The sequence below is a fragment of the Schistocerca nitens genome, chromosome 9 (assembly GCF_023898315.1).
Source record: "Schistocerca nitens isolate TAMUIC-IGC-003100 chromosome 9, iqSchNite1.1, whole genome shotgun sequence".
Lineage (NCBI taxonomy): Eukaryota > Metazoa > Arthropoda > Insecta > Orthoptera > Acrididae > Schistocerca > Schistocerca nitens.
Window position 1 is genome coordinate 484,338,919 of NC_064622.1, and position 24,609 is coordinate 484,363,527.

The 24,609-nt window shown below is 43.1% G+C and overlaps 1 protein-coding gene across 1 annotated transcript in view; it reads left to right on the top strand.

Annotated features, from left to right (window-relative positions):
- Positions 1 to 852: 852 nt before the first annotated feature.
- The window catches only part of LOC126204369 (fatty acyl-CoA reductase 1-like), a 101,936-nt gene continuing 78,179 nt past the window's right edge, over positions 853 to 24,609 (top strand). Inside the window, exons 1-2 of the mRNA XM_049938743.1 lie at positions 853 to 1,074; positions 22,674 to 22,922. Coding sequence (XP_049794700.1) covers positions 853 to 1,074; positions 22,674 to 22,922 — 471 coding nt within the window. The remainder of the gene's footprint in view (positions 1,075 to 22,673; positions 22,923 to 24,609) is intronic.

Below are 24,609 nucleotides of genomic sequence, written 5' to 3' on the forward strand. Positions count from 1 at the left end.
TCCCTGCGAAACCCTACATTTCAGCAGGATAATGCACGACCGGATGTTGCAGGTCCTGTACGAGCCTTTCTGGATACAGAAAATGTTCGACTGCTGCCCTGGCCAGCACATTCTCCAGATCTCTCACCAATTGAAAACGTCTGGTCAATGGTGGCCGAGCAACTGGCTCGTCACAATACGCCAGTCACTACTCTTGATGAACTGTGGTATCGTGTTGAAGCTACAAGGGCAGCTGTACCTGTACATGCCATCCAAGCTCTGTTTGAATCAATGCTCAGGCGTATCAAGGGCGTTATTAGGGTCAGAGGTGGTTGTTCTGGGTACTGATTTCTCAGGATCTATGCACCCAAATTGCGTGAAAATGTAATCACATATCAGTTCTAGTATAATATATTTGTGCAGTGAATACCCGTTTATCATCTGAATTTCTTCTTGGTGTAGCAATTTTAATGGCCAGTACTGTAGTTTGTGATACAGGCACTAAGACCAACACTTTCCAAGTGTTGGAGAGATAACAGAAAAGAATACCATATACTCCCCACTCGGCGGCATCGAATTTGCCAAAATCTCATGTCAGGGAGACAGTGAAGAGTTGAGGAATCGATCGTGGTAGCGCGTACAGGTAAGATTTACGCGATACAGCTGGCTGCACTGGAACTGCCAGCCGCCATTGCCTACAACCCTGTGTCACTCCCTTCTCAACTACTGCTCCCCTTTCATGTCCTTCGAAACTTATAGCTGCAATCTGGCTTCTGTACAAGTAGAGAATAACCCTTCCCTAATGTATTTTCAGAACTTCAGAGAAGCGTTTTCTGATTCCATGTCCCCTTTTTATAGGAAGAAATATCTCCAATGGTTGCCGTGGCAAGACAGGATGTGCGTTCGGGTCCCCGAGTGCCAAAGTGGTATGCCGACCGGTCGGTGCTGGTGACAGGGGCCACCGGTTTCCTGGGGATGGTCATCGTGGAGAAGCTTCTGCGATCCTGCCCTGACATTGGCACTATCTACATGCTGGTGAGGCCCAAGCGTGGACGGGACCCCCAAGAGAGGTTGGAAGAATATGTGTCCAATGTGGTGAGTGTCCCTGTCGTTTTGATGTACTACACAGGTGAACCAAAACTTTATAAGCACGCCCCAGTGGAATACTGACGTTTCAATACTGATTGACATGGCGTTGTGGGAACATGACGCATTAAAGAAGGTTCAGAGGCTGAAGAGAGACGAATGGAGAATCATTCTAGTGATGATACAGGCCACAAATGGGGAAATCCAATGAGGTAGAGCTTTATGGCCTCCTGTCTGGGAACGAACACCTCAGAAACAGCGAAGCTTCTGGGCGGCTCACATTGAATAAAGGTGAAACCAGGAGTAGGCGACTAACTGTTGGACACCCATGCCACACCACAGAACGTGCAGGTTGTAGGCTTGCCCACTCTACAAAACAGGATAGGTGGTGATTTATGGCACATATGTCGACAGAGTACAATGCTGGTGTAAGAACAATTTTTTCAGAGCACACTGTTTAGGTACATTGTTTAACATGGTACTCTTTTGTAGACAACACCCACGTGTTCCTGTGTCTATCAACGAAATCTTCGGTTACGATTATGATGGGCACGGGATCATCGTGATTGCACCGTGAAGCAATGAAAACGTGTCGCCTTGTTGGATGACATATTATTGTTACACCATGTCGATGGGCTGGGCCAGATACGCCACCATCCTGAAGCATAGCTGTACATAACATGTACCGTGCCTCATATGCAGTCTGGTATGGGCAGTTTTACGCTCTGGGGACGTTCACCTAAATTTTCGTGGGATCGTTAGTGATAATGTAAACCACAGTCTGAACATTACTGTGAACCACCTGGATTCCGTCACCCTTGATGTCTTCCCTAGGTTGCTGACATCTGCCAGCAATCACATAAGAAGGCCAGAATAGTGTTACAGTGGGTAGACGAGCACGATAGTGAATCCACGTTGATGTCACGGCCGCCAGAGTCGCCAGACCTGAATGCAATGGGAGGTATGTAGGACACTATCGGGTGTTTGCTCTGTGCCCACAAAACACTGGCCCATAATTTATAGAATTTACGTTAGCCATGCGTAGGTACCTGGTGCCACGTATCTCCAGAAACGTACCAAGTATTTGTCGAATCCAGCTCACACTGAACTGCTGCTGTATTACATTCCAAAGCTATATTAGTACGCCATTAAGACGGTAGTCATGATGTTTCGGTTCATGACTGGATAGTATAGGCGCCGCTGACACTAATGTATGCCAGGGCTGTCGTCTCAGGATGATGTCGATGATTTGTAAAGAGTGCGTACTGCCAACTGCTCAGCGATCTGGGAATGAGACCCTATGAAATAATACGAAGTCCCCAGAAATAAAGTCCCCAAAACTGATAGTGAACGATCCTTTTTAAATAGGGCATATCCTATGTCTTAACACATATGGTAACATGCACGTAGCACTTTCGGGGATGGCCTGTTCTACCTGTTGCACTGCCTTCCAATTACCATCTCCTCCCCAATATTTCTGGACAGGCGCCGGCAATGATGGTACAAGAGTCAAGTGTTCCCTGAAATGTACAGACATGCCCAACATTTATGACCATCATATGACTAGGATGTTGCAGCCTAATGTTCACTGCTGAAGTCATTTCAATTAATTGACGTGGATCCTGATACCAGGTGAGGAATTTCTTTGTTTTGCGCTTCATGTTGTGCAGGCTCATCAACATTACTCAGTGCCCTACTTGGTAAACAACTGCCTTTGCACTGCACTGTCCCATTTGTTCCTGACGTTTTGAGGCCTTTGTATTTGCTTTCTACGCCTATTTCCATCCCTCCTGTAACGTGTTTGTGAAATTCTTTACATGCTCTCCATTCTTCCCCACCCTATACGTAATTCACGTCAACACTGATGGCATTTTATGGCGACATACTGGCTCATATGGTGATAGGCCTGTACTGTTCTGAAACTTAGTAGTACCATGTGATGGATTATGGTACCAGGAAGTCTCAATTGTTGTCATGGCTATTCACATAGTGACTTGACGTTTTCCTTATTGTCCAATGCACTGACTCTGTTCCTGCATTGGTCTGTGAATCTCAAGTACTTCTTAAATTACAAATATGCAGCAGATGACAAAGCTGTTTCATCAGTTCTGATACAAAACTATTGCTGTGATTTATAGTTAATTTTTCTGGGACACTGAGCTTCAACAATAAATTATTTACCACGGCCAGTGTCGATGTGTTGGATTGCTGATTTAGGATAGCTACCATCCCCACTTAGGGTGAAAGCCAATCTGTAATGATAAATACATAGCGATTCTTTGCCAGAATTTTCTCAAAATGTCCCAGGATGTCCATACCAATCATTTCAAATATGTCATTGGCTGCAGGTAATCTCTATAGTGGAATACAATGATGATTCAGCACAGGTTAGTGTGCACATGATACACAGTTTTTCACATGCTGCTTGACATCCTGCTTGCTCATATGCTACCAGTGGTGATTAGCACCTGCCGTTCAGCAGTTCTTTGACCATATGTCCTAATAACATGTGATCATCTTCCTGTCTCAGTACACCCCAGGAATTTGGGTAGCACAATGATCCCAAACCCTGGACACCTGGTCGACGATCAGAAGCCAGATGAGGTCATCCGAAACATGGCACCTCTTTTTATAGCCGCCATTCGAGCTCTGGAGGCATGATATCCAGTAGCAAAGCATGGACACCAATTAGTAGATGATGCAGATAGACATAGACGAAGCTGAAATGGCCATGTTGGACACCTTGAGGACAATCAGACACATGATGAGGCTGCCTGGAAGGAGGCACTTCTTTCGATGGCAGCCACTCGAGACCTGGAAGCATTAGATCTAGCAGTGATGTGCGGATAGCCGATAGAAGATTATTCAGCTTGACATAGACGAAACTGAGAGTACCACGTGGGACCGATTGCTGCAGTGGAGTAGGTCTCATTGAAGGCGGCGACTGCGGATGAGACGTAGCTAGGCCGGAGTGATCAGTACTTACAGGAGCTTGGCCTGGCTTTTTTATGACCTGGCCTCACTTTTGGTAACAGACGCCATAGGGGCGCAGCACTGGGTCCCGGCATGGGATGATTCAAGTCACCACTACAGTGGCCTGACCATTATGCCATACTGCAACAACGATATTACAGCCTTGGCAGACAGCTGGCTAGCCTGTTTGCTATGGGTAGTGCATTCTGGATGGAGGGATGCTGGCGCCACATTTGAGATTTTTATCCTCTACCTTGAGCATATTACGACGAAACTCTCTTTTGCTGTGAGCTGAGAGTGGCGGAATTTGCATTAATCGTATCCATTGTGGGCATAACAGGTGCAATGTGGTACCAAAGGTAGTAAATGTATCTTACAGCTTCTATAAGTAACAAGAGCGACGGTACAAGCACAGTTAACAAGCACAGTTAACAGCATTCCAAAAGCAGTGTTTATATTAGAACACCGATCTGCGCCGCGCTTGATAGCTGAGCAGCGCTGGGAGTGTCTATAACAGGGCCGGCCAAACGCTGCACAGTGTGCAGACGTGCGGAAGTGCTGCACGTGTGCGCACGTGTGCGACAGCGAGCGACAGCGACATCTGTTATTAGACATGTGTCCTAAATGAACGGCGACGGCTCCACTTCCCTGTTTATGTTGTACAAGCAAGAAAAAAATTGGTCATTAAACCGATTGTTTCAATGTATACTTACATTTAGGTTTTTTTTTTAATGTGTGAAGGGCTACGCTCAGCTGAAGTCGATAAAACATAACATTCATCTAACTGTCGGTTATTATGCAGATTTCAGACGGAACTGATGAAAGATATAGCAATAATGGTATCGAAATAACAGGTGATCATCGAGAGGGCTGCGGTTGTCATTCTATTCAGAGGTCAGTGAGACAGAAATTATGTGGGTGTAACTGAGAGCACCGAGAATTAGTTATAGAAAACCTTGCATTAGTTTAATGTTATTTGAAATCGTGAATAAGGTTCGTTAGAAGTCGCTAAGTGCTCTCTTTCTTAAATACTAGCTCAAAAACATTACGCGTATTTACGTGCCGTCAGTCAAGCTGCATTAATAAAAACCCACGGTTGTTAACTGTATTACATGTCTTACTGAGTTAAACTGTTAAATGTCTCAATGAGTAGACTGTGACAGCATTTTAAATGTTTAATACGCGAAATACCTTCCCATTGTTGGCTTGCAAGCTGTGGAAAGAGCACTATAATGCGCCAGTATAGAGTATCCCAGCAAGTGGATAAAGCGACATCTGTGCGTAGAAACATGCACTACATGAACGCAGACGGCTGCGGCGTGCACGCTGTGACCCGGAAGTTGCACACGTGCAGGAGCACCGCACGCGTGCAGAATTTCTGGCCGGGCCTGGTCTATAATCAATGCTTGACTTTTCCTCGCTGCCACTGATGATGAATGTCGCGTGTGTTATTGATGAAATACTTTGTGGGCCGGCATAGCTAGACCAAAATGACGACAACTTCACAATTATGTTTGTTTTGGACGAAGTTTGAAATGAACTGACGGTTAAATTTCAAGCAACATGAATATGAAAACGTGAGTAGCAATTGCAATCTGAACTGTATGATCCCGAGAAAGATAAGTTTCAGGAGATTTCGAATATTTGTTGCCCATTAATCGGCAGATGCTTCGTCATGTGAATATTCGTTCCTTTTGGAGCTTGTTTTCACCCTAAGATAACGTTAAGTATCTCTTTCGTTAATTTTTCTTTGATGCAGTGAGCAAATCCTTTTAACAATCGTGGGCCACATTTAGGGATTATATAAGGTGCATGACAACTTCAATTCATCTAAAAAATTCATACATAAATATTCTACAAAATTTTGTCTGGTGAAAGTAGGCAAATTTAATAAAACATATTATAAGTATTCAAGGTTGTGGTAGGGATGTGGAGACTGTAAGATCTCATCGTGAGGAATTGTTAAGTAAGTTTAGATATACTGCAGGTCATTTAAACTATGGTTTGGGATTAGATGAACCCTGGGAGGAATTGTCATACCACATTGGAATTTCAGCCGGAGGTGGGCCATGCGGAAGCATGGAAGAATTTTTGAATAGTGGAATGGGCTGAATCTAACTGTAGAGAAAGTTAGTAGTACAGACTTAAAGAAAACTATTAACCTCTTCACCCAGAGTTCCTTAAAGAATAAAACTCCTGCACATAAAACAATTTTCGACGTCTGATTATAAATGTCTTTTTAAGTGTTAAATATTTGACGTTAAGCATGTAAAATCTTTTTCGTGGAAGATGTAAAACCGTAACTATTTTGGTTTAACATGTTTGACGTTGTTTACAAACTGTTGGCTATTGACCGTTTCCTTGGCTTTGACACATTCTGTGTCACTGCATCAAAGAAAAATTAACAAAAGAGATACTGAACGACATCTTAGGGTGAAAACAAGCTCCAAAACGAACGAATATTCACATGACGAAGCATCTGCCGATTAATGGGCAACAAATATTCGAAATCTCCTGAAACTTATCTTTCTCGGGATCATACAGTTCAGATTGCAATTGCTACTCACGTTTTCATATTCATGTTGCTTGAAATTTAACCGTCAGTTCATTTCAAACTTCGTCCAAAACAAACATAATTGTGAAGTTGTCGTCATTTTGGTCTAGCTATGCCGGCCCACAAAGTATTTCATCAATAACACACGCGACATTCATCATCAGTGGCAGCGAGGAAAAGTCAAGCATTGATTATGGACACTCCTATCGCTGCTCAGCTATCAAGCGTGGCTCAGACCGGTGTTCTAATATAAATACTGCTTTTGGAATGCTGTTAACTGTGCTTGTACCGTCGATATTATTATTTACAGTAGCTGTAAGATACATTTATCACCTTTGACACCGCATTGCATCGGTTATGCCCACAATGGATACGATTAATGTAAATTCCGCCACTCTCAGCTCACATTAAAAGCCAGAAGACAGACAACGTAAGTGAGGGAACTGTAAACAGAATGGGAATAGGAAGACGTGTTGTTGGTCAGAGAATTAGGAGAGCCAGAGGGAGAAGTGGACATGCCAATAAATGCTGGAGAGGAGGAAGTTCACATAGGGCATACAGTCAAGGTAGATATGACCACCGCCATGAGGGTCCATGTTGATGTGGCACGGTTTTATGGAATAAACAGCAGATTTTGAGAAGATTATAGAAGAAGTAATCAGAAGTCAAATGGACAGAAGAGAAACTGAAATCAGTGGAACTCTTCTGACGCCATGTTACATAGTTGTGAGTGTTACACCATTCTAGGTAGAAAGATTGGAAAGTCTGTACTGGTACACTGTCATATCAGACTAATTCGTTTTTGGAAAAAGTTTCATTGCACATACTATTAACATTGGCTTTTATTGCATTGTGCCTACTTGTATAAAATTTTGTTTTAATATAATGGCAATCGTTTTCGTCAGTTTTAGAAATGAATTCAGAAGTGTCATTTTGTCCCGCCAGTATACCCAGATGACAGTGACTGTGAAGCAAGATGACAATATTAAAAACGTTGGATACACTATTCCTATTACAAATTGTAAGACATTACATTAATTGAATACATATTGATATGAATTTCTCAACGTACAGTATGTAATGCAAGAATCATCATATTGAAAATTAACACAACATAATATTTGAAGAAAAAGTCACACATAAATGTTGCTCCTTATGGCATTTGGAACACTCTCTCCAGGCTTCTGGTGTAAAATCTAATGACATGCATTCACTGCTCATCACATTATTTGGAAGATTTCAATTTTTGCTTTAAATCGTCTTGTCCTTTGTTATCAACCAATATCTGTTTCGTAGTTGTGCTTCTTGAAAATTGTGCACTTTACCGTTTCTTCGTGCATCGCAATTTGTTGACCAGAGGCTCCCAAATTTTTAGCGATGTAATAATATATATTTTACTGAACCCTAAAGAAGCTGAACCTTGTTTTGTGTTAACTATTTCATTATAACCATTTAATGAACATCATACAAAATTGCGTACATTATACACTATTGACTTCTACAACAACATACGAAGCGCCACATAAGGACACAACACACAGGATTACACTATTGATTCCACTGTAAATGAATAAAATTGTTTCCCTTTAGTAGGAGGTACGAAGCGTTCTTTGTTTTAATTTTTTACCAACTGTTTAATGCCAGGCTTGATAGAAGATAATTGAAGACGCATGTTATGTTTAGTATCCAGTCTATAGGGCTAATTTGTCTTTGTAGCTGCATACGCTGAAAATTCCAATCCACACCGATGTAGTACCGCAAATGGAATAAGAACAGTCACAGCTTGTGTGGGAAGTCGTGGGGAAATCATCAAGTGACATTGTTTTGAATAATGATTGCACGCTTGAATATGATGTCATTTCTTAAAACGATTCTGCAAATTCTGTACGATAATTTATTTTGACTTTTGTATTCTGCTCTTCAGGAAAATAAGTTTCAAAACATGCTCAGCTATCATAGAGACATAATACCAATTCTTCAAGTATTTTATCTAATAACTCTGATGTCTCACTAACGAACACAGTCGGTATTATAAAGCTTTCTAATGGTATATTACCAACACTAATGATCCAAGGATCTGTCTTTTAAGGTAGCTATTTTATTAGTAGTACTATTGAAAACTGTCTGTTTTATACGTGAAGATAGATTTACGAGTAATTCATTAATTTTTCCAAAGAGAGCAACCAACAAACTTAGCCTGAACTACCAACGTACATCAGTCAAATGATCATTTAAATTGGAAGAAATGTCAGTCATAGAAGCTTGTAATTAAGCTCATAGTTCGAATAATATTGCTAAGATCTTAGCTCGAGATATCCAAGTGACCTCAATGTCGGTAGTAGGTCTTTATGATTGCTCCCATAATCTTCTTATAATTGTGAAAACTATCAGTACTGGAGAAAGTGTGATTTAATGTAACTGACTATTTTTACTGATTCACAGAGAAACGATTTTAGATTGGGCGGAATATTCTTTATCACGGACTCTTGTCTGTAGCAGCGGCGCTTTACTTTTTGTTGGAGATACCGCTCCAGCTGTTTTACCAGTCATTTACCTCGCCTCGATCATACAGATACAATCGTTCCAGTCGTGATGATTTATTTCAAATAAATAGTTAACCATGTCAAAAAACTTCTTTCCCGTAAGTGTAGTTGGACGAAGTGCGCAGATAAGCAAGTTTTCTCCATATGAACGTTTATATAGATATCGCACAATTATTAGGAAGATGGCCAGTGCAGCAATATAAGTCGACTCATCTATTTTCAAGACGAATTATTGGGGTGAAGGAGGCCAGCTAATTCTTTTTTGATGTAGTCTGGATTCTGCTGTCTCACCAACGAACAGGGTCAGTATTATAAACATTTCTATTTCTCTATTGAAAGAGGGTCTTCCGAAATTGGTACGGTATAAAGATACTTTGCAGATCTTTCGTGCGTTATGTCTGCCAGAGATAGTTTTATTAAATTCTCAGCGACAGTGTGTGCGTCGCCCACTTGTGCAAGGCGATAGCTGACCAAACGTGATGCCTCCATGGCTTTTGTATTCACAGTATGGGTTACGGACGCCATACTTTTTTACATCTTAATAATTGTTCTTTCTTTTGTATAAAAAAGTACTTCGTTATTTTCTAAGGATTCGGCGATTACAGTTTCCAAATATCGGTCTTCTTAGCAGATACCACGGAACTGCGTGTAAACATATAGCAAACTGCAGGAAGGAGAGCCGTTAGAATCAACAAACTCGAGACTGGTGTAAGATTTCTTATATTATCGTTTTTTTTTCACTTTAAGTGAGAGATATCTTACTGCGTGAAATCATGGAGCCTGAAGTCGTTACATCACCTTTTTGAAAGTCGTGGTCTTGATTAGAAATCTTTGCGGTTGATGTATCACCTTGGCGAAATACCCGTGAACTTTAAATGCAAGATTTTGTTGCTGCACCTTAAAGCCAATACTGCATTCCATCTTTCAAAATTAACAGCTTAATTTTGCAATATGACAACATAGAATAATATCGCAGAAAACTGCGAATATTAAAACCGTACTCTGTAACAAACACGAATCGAATATATTGTAGTCCAAGAGCGGTGAGCGGATTCGCTGTGCCGAATTGTACTTACGTTGCAGTCGAAAACTTGAGTCGGAAGTGTCCTCTGTTCTGCGCGGCGCAGTTCATATAGTGCCGGGAGAGGAGGGGAGGCTGAATTACGAAATTCACGCAGTTTGAGGTGTTAATGGATGAGAGAGCATAGAGGTTTATTTACAGTGTGTGTAGATGAGACAGTGCGCAGCGAGAGAAAGAAAGAGAGAGAGAGAGAGAGAGAGAGAGGGAGAAAAGGAGAGAACGTCAGCACAGACCGCTGGTAGTGGCGAGTGTAGTGGCGAGTACAGAGTCACCATATAGCCACTTGTACAAGTCAAATTCTTCTGGTTGCAGTTTTTCGGAGTAGCATCGTTATACGCTCATTTTCGGCTACTACGCACTGTGCATATATATTTATGTATGTTCCACATCTCCTGCTAAAGCACTGGTTGGATGTCAACAAAACTTGCTACAAGTAACACTTACTGTCCGGCAAGAACCCGTGTGGGGCTAAGAACCGTCTACTCTCAATGAGTGAAAACTTAGTGTACCTCAAGACGCGCAAATATCCAGACTACATTCATCCATTATTTCAGAATGAGACAACAAACCTTACGCATAATTTCAAACCTATGCGAGAAGTTTTCTATCTGATACCCTCACAAAATGGTAAAAGGAAACAAGTTTAGCGCTGACTACATTTTCGCTGTACTTGCTGTGAAGCCGCCGTACCAGGCACGAGCTTTTAATTTGCAGCTGACTCCATTTCCAACTCATTTTGCAGACAGTAATCACATATATCAATCAATGTACTTCGGAAAACATATATTATACGACGTGCAGTTCAGGAGATATGACGTCATCAGCACAGAGGTGTGTGAAAACTGCCATATTATTCATGCTCTTTTAAATGATTACTTCGTTGATACTAACTCTATTCACATTTCTGAGACAGTATTCACATACACCACTGAATATACTTGCAAAATTATATCATTGTATGATACATAGTTTAGGAGATGTCTTAAAATTGATCTGCTTGAAAACGGAACTGGAGGGTGAATTTTGCTAGCAATGCAGGAGAAATATGTGTGCAAATAAGTGTGAAATATGTTACATATATGTATAATATATATGTACAAGCGCGTACTCGTGAAAAACCATGCATAAAATACCACTCCTAAACCCCTGGATCGATTTCATCCAAACTTAGCGCTCATATTGCTTACTATCTGAAACGAAATACTGGGGGATAGCGGTGATAACGTGGATAGTGGCTGTGGGAGGTGCAGAAGGACAGCTAGAAAGGGGGAAAGAGGAAATGGACACAGACATGGGGGAAGGAGATAAACTGAGAGGTGGGATTAGAAATTTGAAAGAAGGGAAAGGGGACGAGATTGACAGAGAGACGGTGGAGAAAACAGTGACACAGTGAGAGGAGCAGGAGATAGAGAGAGGAGAGGAGGAAATGGACAGAGAAAGAAAGAGAAGATGGACAGAGAGAGGGGCAAGGGAAGATGAACATAGGGGTCAGCGAGGAGGAGGAGGTAGACAGAGATGGGGGTGGGTGGAGGCGGGTAAAGAGAGGGGAAAGGAGGAGAGATAAAAATAAATACACACCCAGACAACACTGGGCACTCAGCTAGTAACATTTACACAACCAACATTGGTGTAATATTTATGACAGTTGTTTTTGTCAGTGTATGCCAAGACTTGATGTACTTTGTTCTTTGGGTTGAAATTACTTTGGTGGAGCTATCGCAGAGGCCTAGAGGAGCCCTAGGCTCTGGAGAGCACACTCTGAGTGCCTCGCCCAGCAGTGGCGTTACCTAAAAGTAGGAGCATGAACTAAGTGATCAGGGCCTGGAACGTCATATTATCTCCATATTCCATACTTAGGTTTAAAATGTTATTCTGATTGCTTCCCTTCAACTTCACTTTTGTTTATAACGATGGTTTTGGTTCTTCCAACATTTACTTGTTTCCTCTCCTATTCAACTCTTCCATCCACTGACATCTTGTTTCAAGTTTTGTTTTCTGAAGGCTGCTATCACCAAGTCTTCTTCAAGGGAACGCTGCTAACTTCAACGGGGTTCGACTGCTGCAACATATTTCCGCCCATGAATCCGTAATTCACAGCTCTTGGGTAGATCCTGCAATTTGCATGGAAGCACGTAAAAGACCTGTAAAATGCCTCGCTACGTTCCTCTATAGACATCTAGGGCTCAGCCGTTGGGACTGTGTCACATGCATGTTTCATGAAGCCGCATGAAAGATCTTGCTTTCTTCTCGAGTAGATATTGATTGTCCATCCTAAGCATGATGATGAGTTCTTGGCTGGTTTTGTGTGGGAGAAAGCTTATGTACCCTTCTTTTAATTGTGTTCAATCTTATTCCTCAATCTAGTAAACTTGCTCAACCTAGAACTTTTCAGCTACTAACAATGGTGAAATGCCTCTATAGTTCCCATACTCATTGTAATCCCCTCTTCCCATATTACCTCTCTTAAACGGTTTCCTTTCTCTTCAACTATTTTGAATAGCAGTTTACTTGCAAAGATTTTAAGCATTTGTATTTTGGTGCCACCTTTTTTTTAAAAACAAGCATCTTAATAATCATCTTATCGCCTGGTTCTGTTTGAGTTCGAACATCAAACGCTGCCGTCCTGCACACATATATTTCTGCCAAGCGGTTCGCTTCCATAGCGTTGGTTTCATAAATGTCGAAGTAATTCAATTTAACGATAATTCATTTGCTATGTAGTGGTTAACTTAATCGTTCTTTGTAAAGTATAGGAGCAGGAGATGGAGCTCTGAGCTTTTCTGGAATGGTTCTCGGAATATCACACATTCCTTAAAGGATAATAGGCACAGAGGACACTAGTACGATCAATTCTAAAGTGCGTGACAACCGATTTCGAACGAAATCAGAGACATTCTGCTAGCATTATAACAGTTTTCTGAGCTAACAGTTTCACAGAGCGGTAGTCACGGCGCTGGATTGTGAATACAATGCATATTTCATTTAGTACACTGTTCAGAAGTGCGTGTGTCGTGCGCTAGTGGAGCGGGTGTCCCTGTCACGATCGCCGGGACCTCGAACCTCTGCATCGGCAGACGGGTGTCGTAGTTGTTTTTAAGGAAAACTGAAGGCTCTAAATATTAGACTTAAATATGTGAAAATTTAATGATAATTAAATGGACACCCTAGCTGCAAACAGGCGTTTATGTACTTCATTGGGGACATGTTGAAAATGTGTGCACCGACCGGGGCTCGAACCCGGGATCTCCTGCTTACATCCTCGTCACTTCACTGGGAGTAAATCCTATCCCTCGAAACAACGTAAACCTGGGACTCCCCACCGCTTCGGGGGGTTATGAAACATGCTGCCTAGAAAGTTCGCAAAATGCGTTTTATATTTAGAGTGGCGTCGGATGATATCGTGTTGTTCTAGTAGATAATGCCAGTAGTCCATGCCCGATATCAAGGTCCGCGAGAGCACGTAGTGCGATGCGTGTCCTCCAATCCATCGGATTGCCGATGTTTTTTGTGAGGGAAAAAATACAGGGTCAGGGAAAAGTAAAGCGTCCGTCGTGATCGTGGATTCGTCGGTGCGCCGGAGGAGGGCTATGATGCGTTGCGTCAGCTGCCAAACATCCTTTGCCTCACCGCACTGCAGAGAATGTTCGTCGGTGTCCTGCATGCCACATATAAGGCAGAGCGGGGAATCTACCATGCGAATGTCATACAATCGTTGGCGGTTGACTGTCTTTCGGTTGATTAATGTATACCATGACGATCGCGCTGCTGTGGTGAGGAGAGGTGTATGGACTGCTCGCCAAATCTATCGCCAGTTTCGTGTTGGGTATTTAAGTTCGACAACATTGCTGCCATGATGACGCCGCAAGTATCGATATATTTCACGGGTAGGGGGGATTCTGGTAGAAGGTATCTGTAACTGAACATAACTAAAATGAAGAAAAAATCGCGCGATGTTAAGAAACGAGGGCGAGATTGTGCCTACCGCCACCGCTGGTTCAAAGGACGTGGGAAGAAGCACATCCAGGATGGCCGACGGTGTGTTGCCGTTGGTTCCAAGTTCGTAGCGTCGCTCGCAGGTATAGAGCTAGAGTCTTGTTCCGCACATCCGTGAGGTTAAGTCCTCCAGAATGGTGTGGGAGAGTTAAAGTCTCGTATTTGATCTTAAACAACATTCCTTGGCTGACATAGTATCCAAAGGCCGCCATTAATCTGTCAGCAATACCATGTGGCATTGGCAGTACCTGTGCCAAGTGCGGCAGTCGCGAGGCCAGGTGAACATTGGTGTAGTCCACCCTTTGGAGCAGGTCGTGCGTTCGGAGTGAATTGTTGCGTATGTGCAGTCGGACGTTCTGGAGGAGACGTCGATAGCTCGCCGCCACTGATTGCCGTAGCGATCGGGTGAACAAGACACCTAAGCATCGCAAGATGTCCACCGTCGTAAATGGACTGCGCAGAGCGTCCAGCCCTCGACCGATGTGCATGATCTTGGTTTTATTCATGTTGACTCTGCTACCCGCAGCTATTCCGTACGTAGTAAGAAGGGTAACCACCTGACTTACTTCGTTCTCCGACCGGACGAGTATCATCAAGTCGTCGGCATATGCACGACACGTGAAGGAGCTCGCACGGAGTCGGACACCTGTTAGAGTCCGTCTAAGAGTCTGCATCAATGGTTCGAGCGCTATTGTAAACAGTATCATCGACAAGGGACATCCTTGCCTAACTGAGGTGCAAACAGGAATCGTTCCTACCTCCCTGCCATTGACTCTCACCGTCGAAGAAGCGCCGCGAAGGAGGCGCATGAGGACGGTAATAAAATCCGGTGGTATCGCCATGCGTCGCATGGTTGTCAAGGATATCATGGTTGATCCTGTCAAAGGCACGATCAAAATCCACCGATACGAACGCCACTCGCATGCGACAAGCTTCCGTCAGGGAAATTACGTCATGGTATTCGCCGAGGATAGAATGTATGTTTCTCCGAGCCCCTGGACAAGCCTGGTCTGGTGGTATTGTCTTGGATATTACAGTCTTGAGCCTTGCCGCCAACATTCGCGCAAAGATCTTATAGTCAGTATTGAGCATCGTGAGCGGTTTAAATTGATGGGCGCTGACACTCGCTGACGATTTCGGTATTGGTATAAGCAGTCCCGCCATGAACTGCGACGGAACGTCCGTGTCAGGGCTCAATAACTCATTATACATCAATACCAACTGGGACATCATTAAATCCGCAAATGCGCGGTAAAATTCGAGTGTCAACCCATCTGGCCCAGGGGATTTATGCACCGCACCCTTCGCGAGTGCGCCCCGGATGTCATCTTCCGTTAGGGGTTCCAATAGCGCCTCTGCATCCGGACCATCCACCTCCGTTTGCATCTGTCGCAAAATTTCTTCTCCTGTACGATTGTCCGTCGGCGTCCCAGTGAAAAGGAGGCGGTAATGCTCCAGAAACTCAGCAGCAATGGCCTGTTGTGACGTCAAGGTCCGACCATCGTCATCATGGAGGACTGTGATTAGGGATCGGCGATTACGCGCATGTCCTTTGGACACATGATGCATGCCAATACGTTCTCCATCGACGTTGTCCAAGCACCGAGCACGGATCGAAAGTCCCTCCAGTCGACGTCTCGTGATCGATAAAATGCAGGCCTGAATGCGATGGACTTCTGCTTGACGCTCGGGCGATGGGGCCCTGGAGGACAGGTCGCGGAGCACCATGTAGTAATAATCAAGTGTATCTCGCAGCCATTTCGCTTTTTCCTTGCCATACGTCATGAGAGCTCTTCGTATCGCCGGTTTTGCACACTGCAGCCACCACGAAAGAACCGTACGGTGCAGCGGCAGACGGCGAGTGCAAGTCTGACATGTTTCTTCGATCCGCTGGCGACATTCGAGATCCACCAATAAGGAGGAATTAAGTTTCCAGGAACTACGACTCCGCCAGACCCGCTGCCGTGGGAGGGTTAACGTGCATAAATATGCAAGGTGATCCGTAAAAGCTGTGGGCCAACGTTCAGCAGCCAACACGTGATCTCTTAATCCGTCAGAAACATAAATCCGATCCAGCCTGCTCGCCGAGTGGCTAGTAAAATATGTGTAGCCCTCTCGCTGCCCATGGATCTTTTCCCACGTGTCCATAAGGGCCATGTCCCGGCAGATCGTGTTCAATGCGTGGCAGGAGCTGAAATTAGGAGTTTGATCCTTCGGTGTGAGTACACAGTTAAAATCCCCCCCCCCCCCCCTACCAAGATGTGGTCATACCTCCCATGGAATAGGGGGGCAATCTCCTCCGAGTAGAATCGTGCACGCGCCTGTCGATTGTCAGATCCGGAGGGTGCATAGATGTTGACGATACGAATGCCGTTCACGGTCATAGCCAAACCCAGAGCCGAAGGAAGGTAATCGAGGTCACACATCGGAATCCCTTCCCGGACTAGTATCGCTGTGCCACGTCCTCCATCTGGAGTCGGCGCTAGATAAGTGTTGTATCCATCCACGTCGGGAAAAGCAGTATTGAAGGTTTCCTGCATCAGCAGAATATCAACGTCTGTGGCGTAAATCATGTCCCGGAGAAGTTGCATCTTTGCAAGCGATCGCTGTTTGCGTGCCCTGTCCTCTGCTGCCTCACTGTGTTCGTCGATCGTTCGTTGCTCCGTTGCCGGCGCCACTGTCTCGACCTCTACTTCCACGTCGCGTGCTACATGTGAGTTTTCGGAAGGTTCCTCCCTCAACTGACGTGACGTGGGTGTAGGGACATTCTCCGAGTCACCTCCATGCTCCCGTAACTTGGTCTGCTCTTGCATAAACACGTCCTTGTCACGCTCCGAACTTGGCAACACCTCCCGGCGAGGCACCGACACGTACGTCATCGGCAGTTGCGTGGGAACTTCTCGCTGTGACGCTTCTCTATGTGGCAGTTGCACGACGCGGCGTTGTATGCACTCCGAGCGGATATGTCCTTCTCCACCACAGCCAGAACAGGTGCGTGGCTGGCCATCGTAGATCACAATAGCTCGACATCCGCCAATGTATAAATAAGACGGGATATGTTTAGTAATGACGATCCGCACCTGTCGCACGCCGTTTAGCACAGGATAGGTACTAAAACTTGTCCAGCGTTCAGGCTTATGACTAAGTACCGTTCCATATGGTCGCAGCGATTCAGTAACAATCGATTCTGGCACCTCAAACGGCAATTCAAAGATCCGAATGACCCTCACACCCAATCCTGAAAGAGCTATTGTTACATCGCTGATATGGCCATCAGAGTGTCGAAATTTAAATCCTCTTTGAGCAGCGGAGAGAGTTCTTTCACACGCAGCTTCATCGGTCATCTTTACGTACAATGTACTGCTTACAATGGATAGGTGTATTCCAATTATGTCTCCAGCAGGTAAACGAACTTCTTCCCTCAAAAAACGCTCTATTTCGAAAGCTTTGGGTCTGGCAAATTCGTTGTCGAACGTAAACTGGAGCGTAGTCTTTCGAAAATTGTGTGCCATGGCGATCGAGACAGACAACAACTCGCGCGAGTACCGGCGGTGTAAACACGTCTTCGTCCACGCGCGCCCGCGGCCGGGACAGCAGGTCCGTGCCACTGCCTAAAGCAGACTGTATATCATAAATGGCGAAGTAATTCAATTTAACGATAATTCATTTGCTATGTAGTGGTTAACTTAATCGTTCTTTGTAAAGTATAGGAGCAGGAGATGGAGCTCTGAGCTTTTCTGGAATGGTTCTCGGAATATCACACATTCCTTAAAGGATAAAAGGCACAGAGGACACTAGTACGATCAATTCTAACGTGCGTGACAACCGATTTCGAACGAAATCAGAAACATTCTGCTAGCATTATAACAGTTTTCTGAGCTAACAGTTTCACAGAGCGGTAGTCACGGCGCTGGATTGTGAATACAATGCATATTTCATTTAGTACACTGTTCGGAAGTACGTGTGTCGTGCGCTAGTGGAGCGGGTGTCCCTGCCACGATCGCCGGGACCTCGAACCTCTGCATCGGCAGACGGGTGTCGTAGTTGTTTTTAAGGAAACCTGAAGGCTCTAAATATTAGACTTAAATATGTGAAAATTTAATGATAATTAAATGGACACCCTAGCTGCAAACAGGCGTTTATGTACTTCATTGGGGACATGTTGAATATGTGTGCCCCGACCGGGGCTCGAACCCGGGATCTCCTGCTTACATGGCAGACGCTCTATCCATCTTTTTTTTTTTCTTTTCTTTTCTTTTTTTTTTTAATCTCATTTTGTTCGCTTTTGTTCGTTGCATCTGCTCGGGGCGGACGTCGTAAGACAGCCGTTTAGGTTCGTTGTTGATCGATTAACTCAGTTTTTTTATTACAGAGAGCTGATAACCCTCTGACCGAACACGCTGAGCTACCGTGCCGGCAACTGTGTGCCGGCATCTGAGCCACCGCGGGCACAGAGGATGGTGCGTCTGCAGGGACTTATCCCTTGCACGCTCCCCGTGAGATCCACATTCCCAACATGTCCACACCACTACATTCGTAGTGCGCCTAATAGATGTTTGCCCGTCATACTCTGCCACGAGTAATGAGTATTTCTAGCAAAGCTGCATGGTCATCCACGGTAACTGTTCCTTCGGGAACAGATACTACCGTCATATATATGTGAAAATTTGTATGACGCTTCACTTCAACATGAAAATAATAACTACATGACCCCATTAAGCTACTTCTAATAGTTTTCGAGTAATTTACTGAAAAGTAAATCTGGAACAAAAACGTCCTTCTATCTGTTAGATTATCTGTTATATTAATGCTAGAAAGTTTTGGTTACAGCACGTCATTAAACCAATTAAATAATATATCTATAACTAGTTTTAGGACCTTGATGTTAATAACAACCAATACAAGGTCTCTTAAAGCTGTAGTTCAGAGGTCTTGTTCTAGTGTCAGTTCCGTTCTGAAAATTCTAGAAGCAAAAGTTTTAATGCACGAGAGCTAAAACGTTTTCTGTGATTGTAACCATCTTATCTACATGCATGAAAAAATTACGAAGATTCTAAATTGGTTCATAACATTGTTACTAAATATTGTGTGTCCGCGAAAGCGGCCGTTAGAGGCTGCTACCGTGTGCATAGGGCGGATGACAGCAGGTGTCCCTCGGCAAGACGAGGCTTCACTTCGCACCCAGCCAACGAAAGGCCCGCGTCAGTCAAACGCAAGAGTGCGCACTGCCTCGCATGACGTCACAAACAGGCTGTTACAAAGCGTTTATTTTCAGTAATAACAGAAAGTGAACTCGCAAGGACTGTACACCGTCCTGGATCGCTTAGATTTCGTAAAAGTAACTGTTAGTGTGTCGCCCGTAATGAAAACAAATCCGAGTGGCAAGTGGTGACAATTATTTTTCACTTTTATGGCGACCATTTATATTAATTATCAGTAGTCATGGCGAAAGACAATTTAGTAGGAACTTACCTTGAAGGTCGCCTCTGAACTGCTCATAGTGCCGTTTAGGGTAGAGAGACTTAATGTCAGTATGAACATAATGAATATTACAGTCTTGTGCGCTTGAAACTTTACCAAATATATGTACCAATTAGAACTCAAAATCTTCATTTGTAATCATAGTCCTGATCCAGCAGAGCAAACAGAGAGTAGAAACATTTTTTCAGTGGGCTGGACAAGAACGTGGACTTGCAGACTGGGAACTATGGTCGATTTCTGGCTGACAACAGAAATAGTTACCAGGCGCTCTTAAAAGACGGCGAACAATATCTACAACGGTTCCAATTTCCTCCTATGACTAATAATGATTATAAGTGTGGTAACCAAGAAAATAAATTGAACTTCAGTGCATAAAAGCTATGTTTTATGCAAAAAAAGGAAAAGCTAAATATAAAGCCTTTGATTCAGGCTAAATAGTGAAGTAGAAAATCTTATTTTTTCGGATATAACCTGTTGCCGATATTCCTGCTGGTAACTTCTCGGTTACTTGAACTATTACAGGAAAGTAAAATATAAAATGTGTTTTGTCCTCCCTTACCTTTAAGTTGAGAACAGAAGCTTAGGCTATGTTATCTGTTCCTCAGGAGCATGCAGGCTTCATGAAACGCAGCCTACATGCTGTAGTGGAAAAGGAAGCAAGGACGACACAATCTTCGCAGTGAATCATCCCCTTTCATTTTCGTAATAAAAAATTATGGATAAGTGAATTCCCACCCCTACTTCTAATGATTTAGGGAAAGTGTCGTATGGACGCTCACATTGGTGCCTACGATAGTGATGCATTATGTGACTACTGAAAAGTGAAAAAAATTGTGTGTTTCTCTGTCATGTAAAGACTGAAAAACATATGTAAAAAATTTCTAATTATAGAAAAAACACAGTATATGACTAGCAACAAACTGGCACCCAAACTTTTGGAAACTAAGTATGGAAAAATCAAAAGAGTCTCACAATTCAAATATTTAGGTGAAACAATCTCAGAGACTGGTCTAGAAAAAATTGGAAATGAAATTCGTTGTCAAAAGATGGAGACAGCTTTTAGACTTACAAAAGACATCTACAACAAAAAATGTCTCTCGAGGTACTCTAAATTGAGACATTACAACACGGTCATAAAACCAGAGTGCCTTTATGGGGCTGAAACGCTAATTTTAAACAGAAAAAAGGACATTCAAGAAATCCAAAAAAGAGAAAGAAAAGTAATCAGAAAAATTCTAGGTCCAAAATATACTGAAGAAGGAACATACAGGCTAAGAGCAAACAGTGAAATTCAACAATACACCAGCATATATTCAGATATGAAAAAACGCAGATTAAAATTTTATGGGCATATTAAAAGAATGGATGCTACCAGACTAACTAAACAAGTAGTGGAATTCTACGAAAATCGAAGTAAAGCTAAATTTGAGACAATAAAATGGATTGCTGCTATAAAAGAGGACATGAAAGAGGCAGATATAAAACAAGATGAAATTCAAGACAGAAAATTATTTAGGCAAAAAATTCATGACTGGGTAGTTGGTCAAGCTGAAAAACCAAAGAAAACTGGAACCACATGGTCTGATGAAAGGAAAAGAGCTCATTCCGAGAGAATGAAAACAATTTGGGCAGAGAGAAAGTCTAAAAGAAAATAACTGAATGCCCCGTGATTGTACTTCGCGTGGTCCAGTAGGGCCCAAACGTGAATAATAATAATAATAAATTTTATTATTTCTATGTAATATATGTAAATGATTTGTATAAGTCCATTATGTCATGTTTCTCTCTCTCTCTCTCTCTCTATATATATATATATATATATATATATATATATATATATATATATATATATATATATATATGTGTACTGTTTAAGCAATTTTGATAAAAATCAATTTCATTTAAAAGAGGTCAACTATAAGAAAATACCTTGTTTCTAATATTTCATTGTGTTCAAAAATAAATTTTTCCAGAAAACTAAATAAGGGATGGTGTGGCGAAACAAGCGCTGTATCGTTATAGAGATAAGGAGGCGAGGGAGTGTGCCGGGTCTTACCCCAGTTCACTGCTAGTAGCGCCACGTCACCATAACGTGTTTGTGCGCAGCAAGCCAGTATTGCACCATAATTAACAATGAAATTAAAAGTTAAAGTTGCATTTTCAGACACTGTCAACAAATGCCTTAGTGTAATAATGTTTAAACTGTCAAGTCTCAGACTAATTAGGTCAATATTTTTACCTAAACACATCATTTTAAGGAAAAAATAAGTGGTTCTAAATGATATAATCATAGTCCTGATCCAGCTGAGCAAACAAAGAATAGAAACATTTCTTTCAGTTGGCTAGACAAGAATGTGTACTTGCAGACCAGGAACTATGATCACTTTCTGGCTGTTCACAGAAATAGTTGCCAGCCTCTCGTAAAAGACTGCGAACAATATCTACAACAGTTCCAATTTCCTCCTGTGATTAATAATGATTATTAATAAGTTAACCAGTCGGCCGCCCCACATAGTGGTCTTGACACGTAGCTCGGTATGTGGTTTTGGTTTAGATTAATAAATGTCCGTTACTAATCATAGATGCCATAATATGTGAATGATTGTAATCACTGTGAGTGGAAAGGTTCAAGGGTGTTCGAGAAAATCGACATTTAGAGTGCTGAAGGCTATTATTTCCCTTTTTGGTGACGTAATTTACACTCTGCGTTTGTTACACAGCAACTGGAGGATGACAATCTATATTGAATAGAGTATAATGGTCAGTGCCACTAGCACAGTCAAACTTGAAGGATTCAGTGTGAATTTCCTGCTCCTGCTCCCTTCTCAACCAAAAGTCTTTAAAATAACTTTTTTATCAACTCATTGAACCAAATCTGATTAGGGACTTTAGATCTTCTTTTATAAGGTCTTCGATCCATCAGCTTACCGGAATATACATGGAATTCGCTCTGTCGTCAGCAGTGCCACGTTTGTTTGTGCAGCTGTTCTCGAAGCTTCGAGGAGAGCGGCCCGACTTCGCACGCCATCTGTCTGTGATCTCCGGCGATGTCAGCTCGCCGGACTTCTGGCTGGCAGAGCAGGACATGGCTGCCCTGCGGCGTGACGTCAGCGTCGTCTTCCACTGCGCCGCCAGCGTCCGCTTCGACGACAGCCTGCGCAAGGCCGTCAACACCAACGTGGTGGGCACGAAGCGCGTGCTGCAGCTGGCCGAGCAGCTGCCCAACCTGCAGGTCTGAGGAATGTGTAAAACGGCGTAACATGCTCTTAGAGTAAGGGAGTGTATTTACACCGACGAGCCAAGAGCCACTCATTGAAAATAATTGAAGCATGCTGTAGACATGGTGGGATATCAATGTAGCTTGATACATGTACACATAACCAGCGGATATGCAAATGATTAGAGTTACAATTCTTTTTGACCAGCAGAATGGTCACCAGTGTGCATTAGTTTTATTCATGTTTACTGTTGTTACCACGGCATGATCACAGTGAAGGACATGAAGATGCTGTGTACTGTCATGAAGTAGCTGAATCACCACATGACAGGGTTTGAAAGGGGCCTCATTGTGGGTCTCCATTTGGCTTCCAAGTTGAATCATGTTGGTTCCAGATTTGTGGGGCATTGGGATGCGCTATTGGCCTGATGTTGGACTGTGTGGAAATGTGAGGTCACTCATACTCATCGTCATGGTTCCAGTGGACAGCATCTGACCCCCACAAGGGAGGATCATGGTATAGTACACCAAGCACATCATAGCCCCTTGACATCTGTACCTACAAGCAGACAATAGGTAATGAGCTCCCTTCAACGTTCTGTGCCAACCCACATCATTGGTTGGGGACTAGTAGCATTTGGACTAGGAAATTAGTGTCGCATGCGTAGGCTGCAGTTAATACCACAGCACAACTTGCCACATCTGGGGTGACACTGTGACCGAGAAGTAAGGACTGCTAATGAGTGACGTGCGGTTCTGCGAGTTGGTGACGACCTAGGGAGAGGTCCCTTACATCCAATGTATTGGAGGGGCAAAACACTGTTACTCCTGCCATCATGGGTTAGGGAACCATTGTATATGAATTCAAGTTTGATTGGTATCTATTCGTAGAAATGTGACAGCACAATTATAAACCATGAACATCATGCATCATCATGTGTTAACTCTCTTATGAAGTATCATGATACCATTTTTCATCAGGACAACGATCTTTCGTATGAGGCATGTGTCTCTATGAACTGTCTGTGGTACAGTAAGTTACTCCTGCGGCCAACAACATACACATGTCACTGACAGAAAATGTATGGACATACACCTGTCCCCAACAAAACATATATGGGCACAACTCAAACGTCAACTCCATCACAGTGTCGGATTCATGATATCAAGGACCAGTTACTGTGGTTGTGAGCCACGTTCCCCCAGGAAAGGATCCAATGACTCTATGACATCTTTCCCAACCAGATTAGTGTGTGTATCCAGGCCAGTGGTATCATAGTCATAAGTGGGCTCATATTGCCATGTTCTTTGCAAAAATGACTAGACTATGTAATCACTAAAATGATGTCATATACCCTCTAAACCATTTAAATTTCATTTCGTTTCCTCCTCCTCCTATTCTGGGTTTTGCACTTTTTTGTCAAGCACTTTGTTTTTCTGATTAATGCCATAATGGTCCACATTTGGAACGCAATGAAGTAGCCATTGTGCATGAGGTCGATTCGACAAGACCTCAGTAGGCCTATTCATTGGTGATGCAGTTAAATTACGCGCCGGTGTTTTCTGGGCGTGAGGCGTGGGCCCAAAAGTGAGCCAGAAGTATTTCCACAGGTTCACATAAGGACAATTTGGTTGCCAAAACTTCTATGTATGATTACTATCATGCTACTCAAACCACTGTCGGACGATTCTGGCCTTCTAA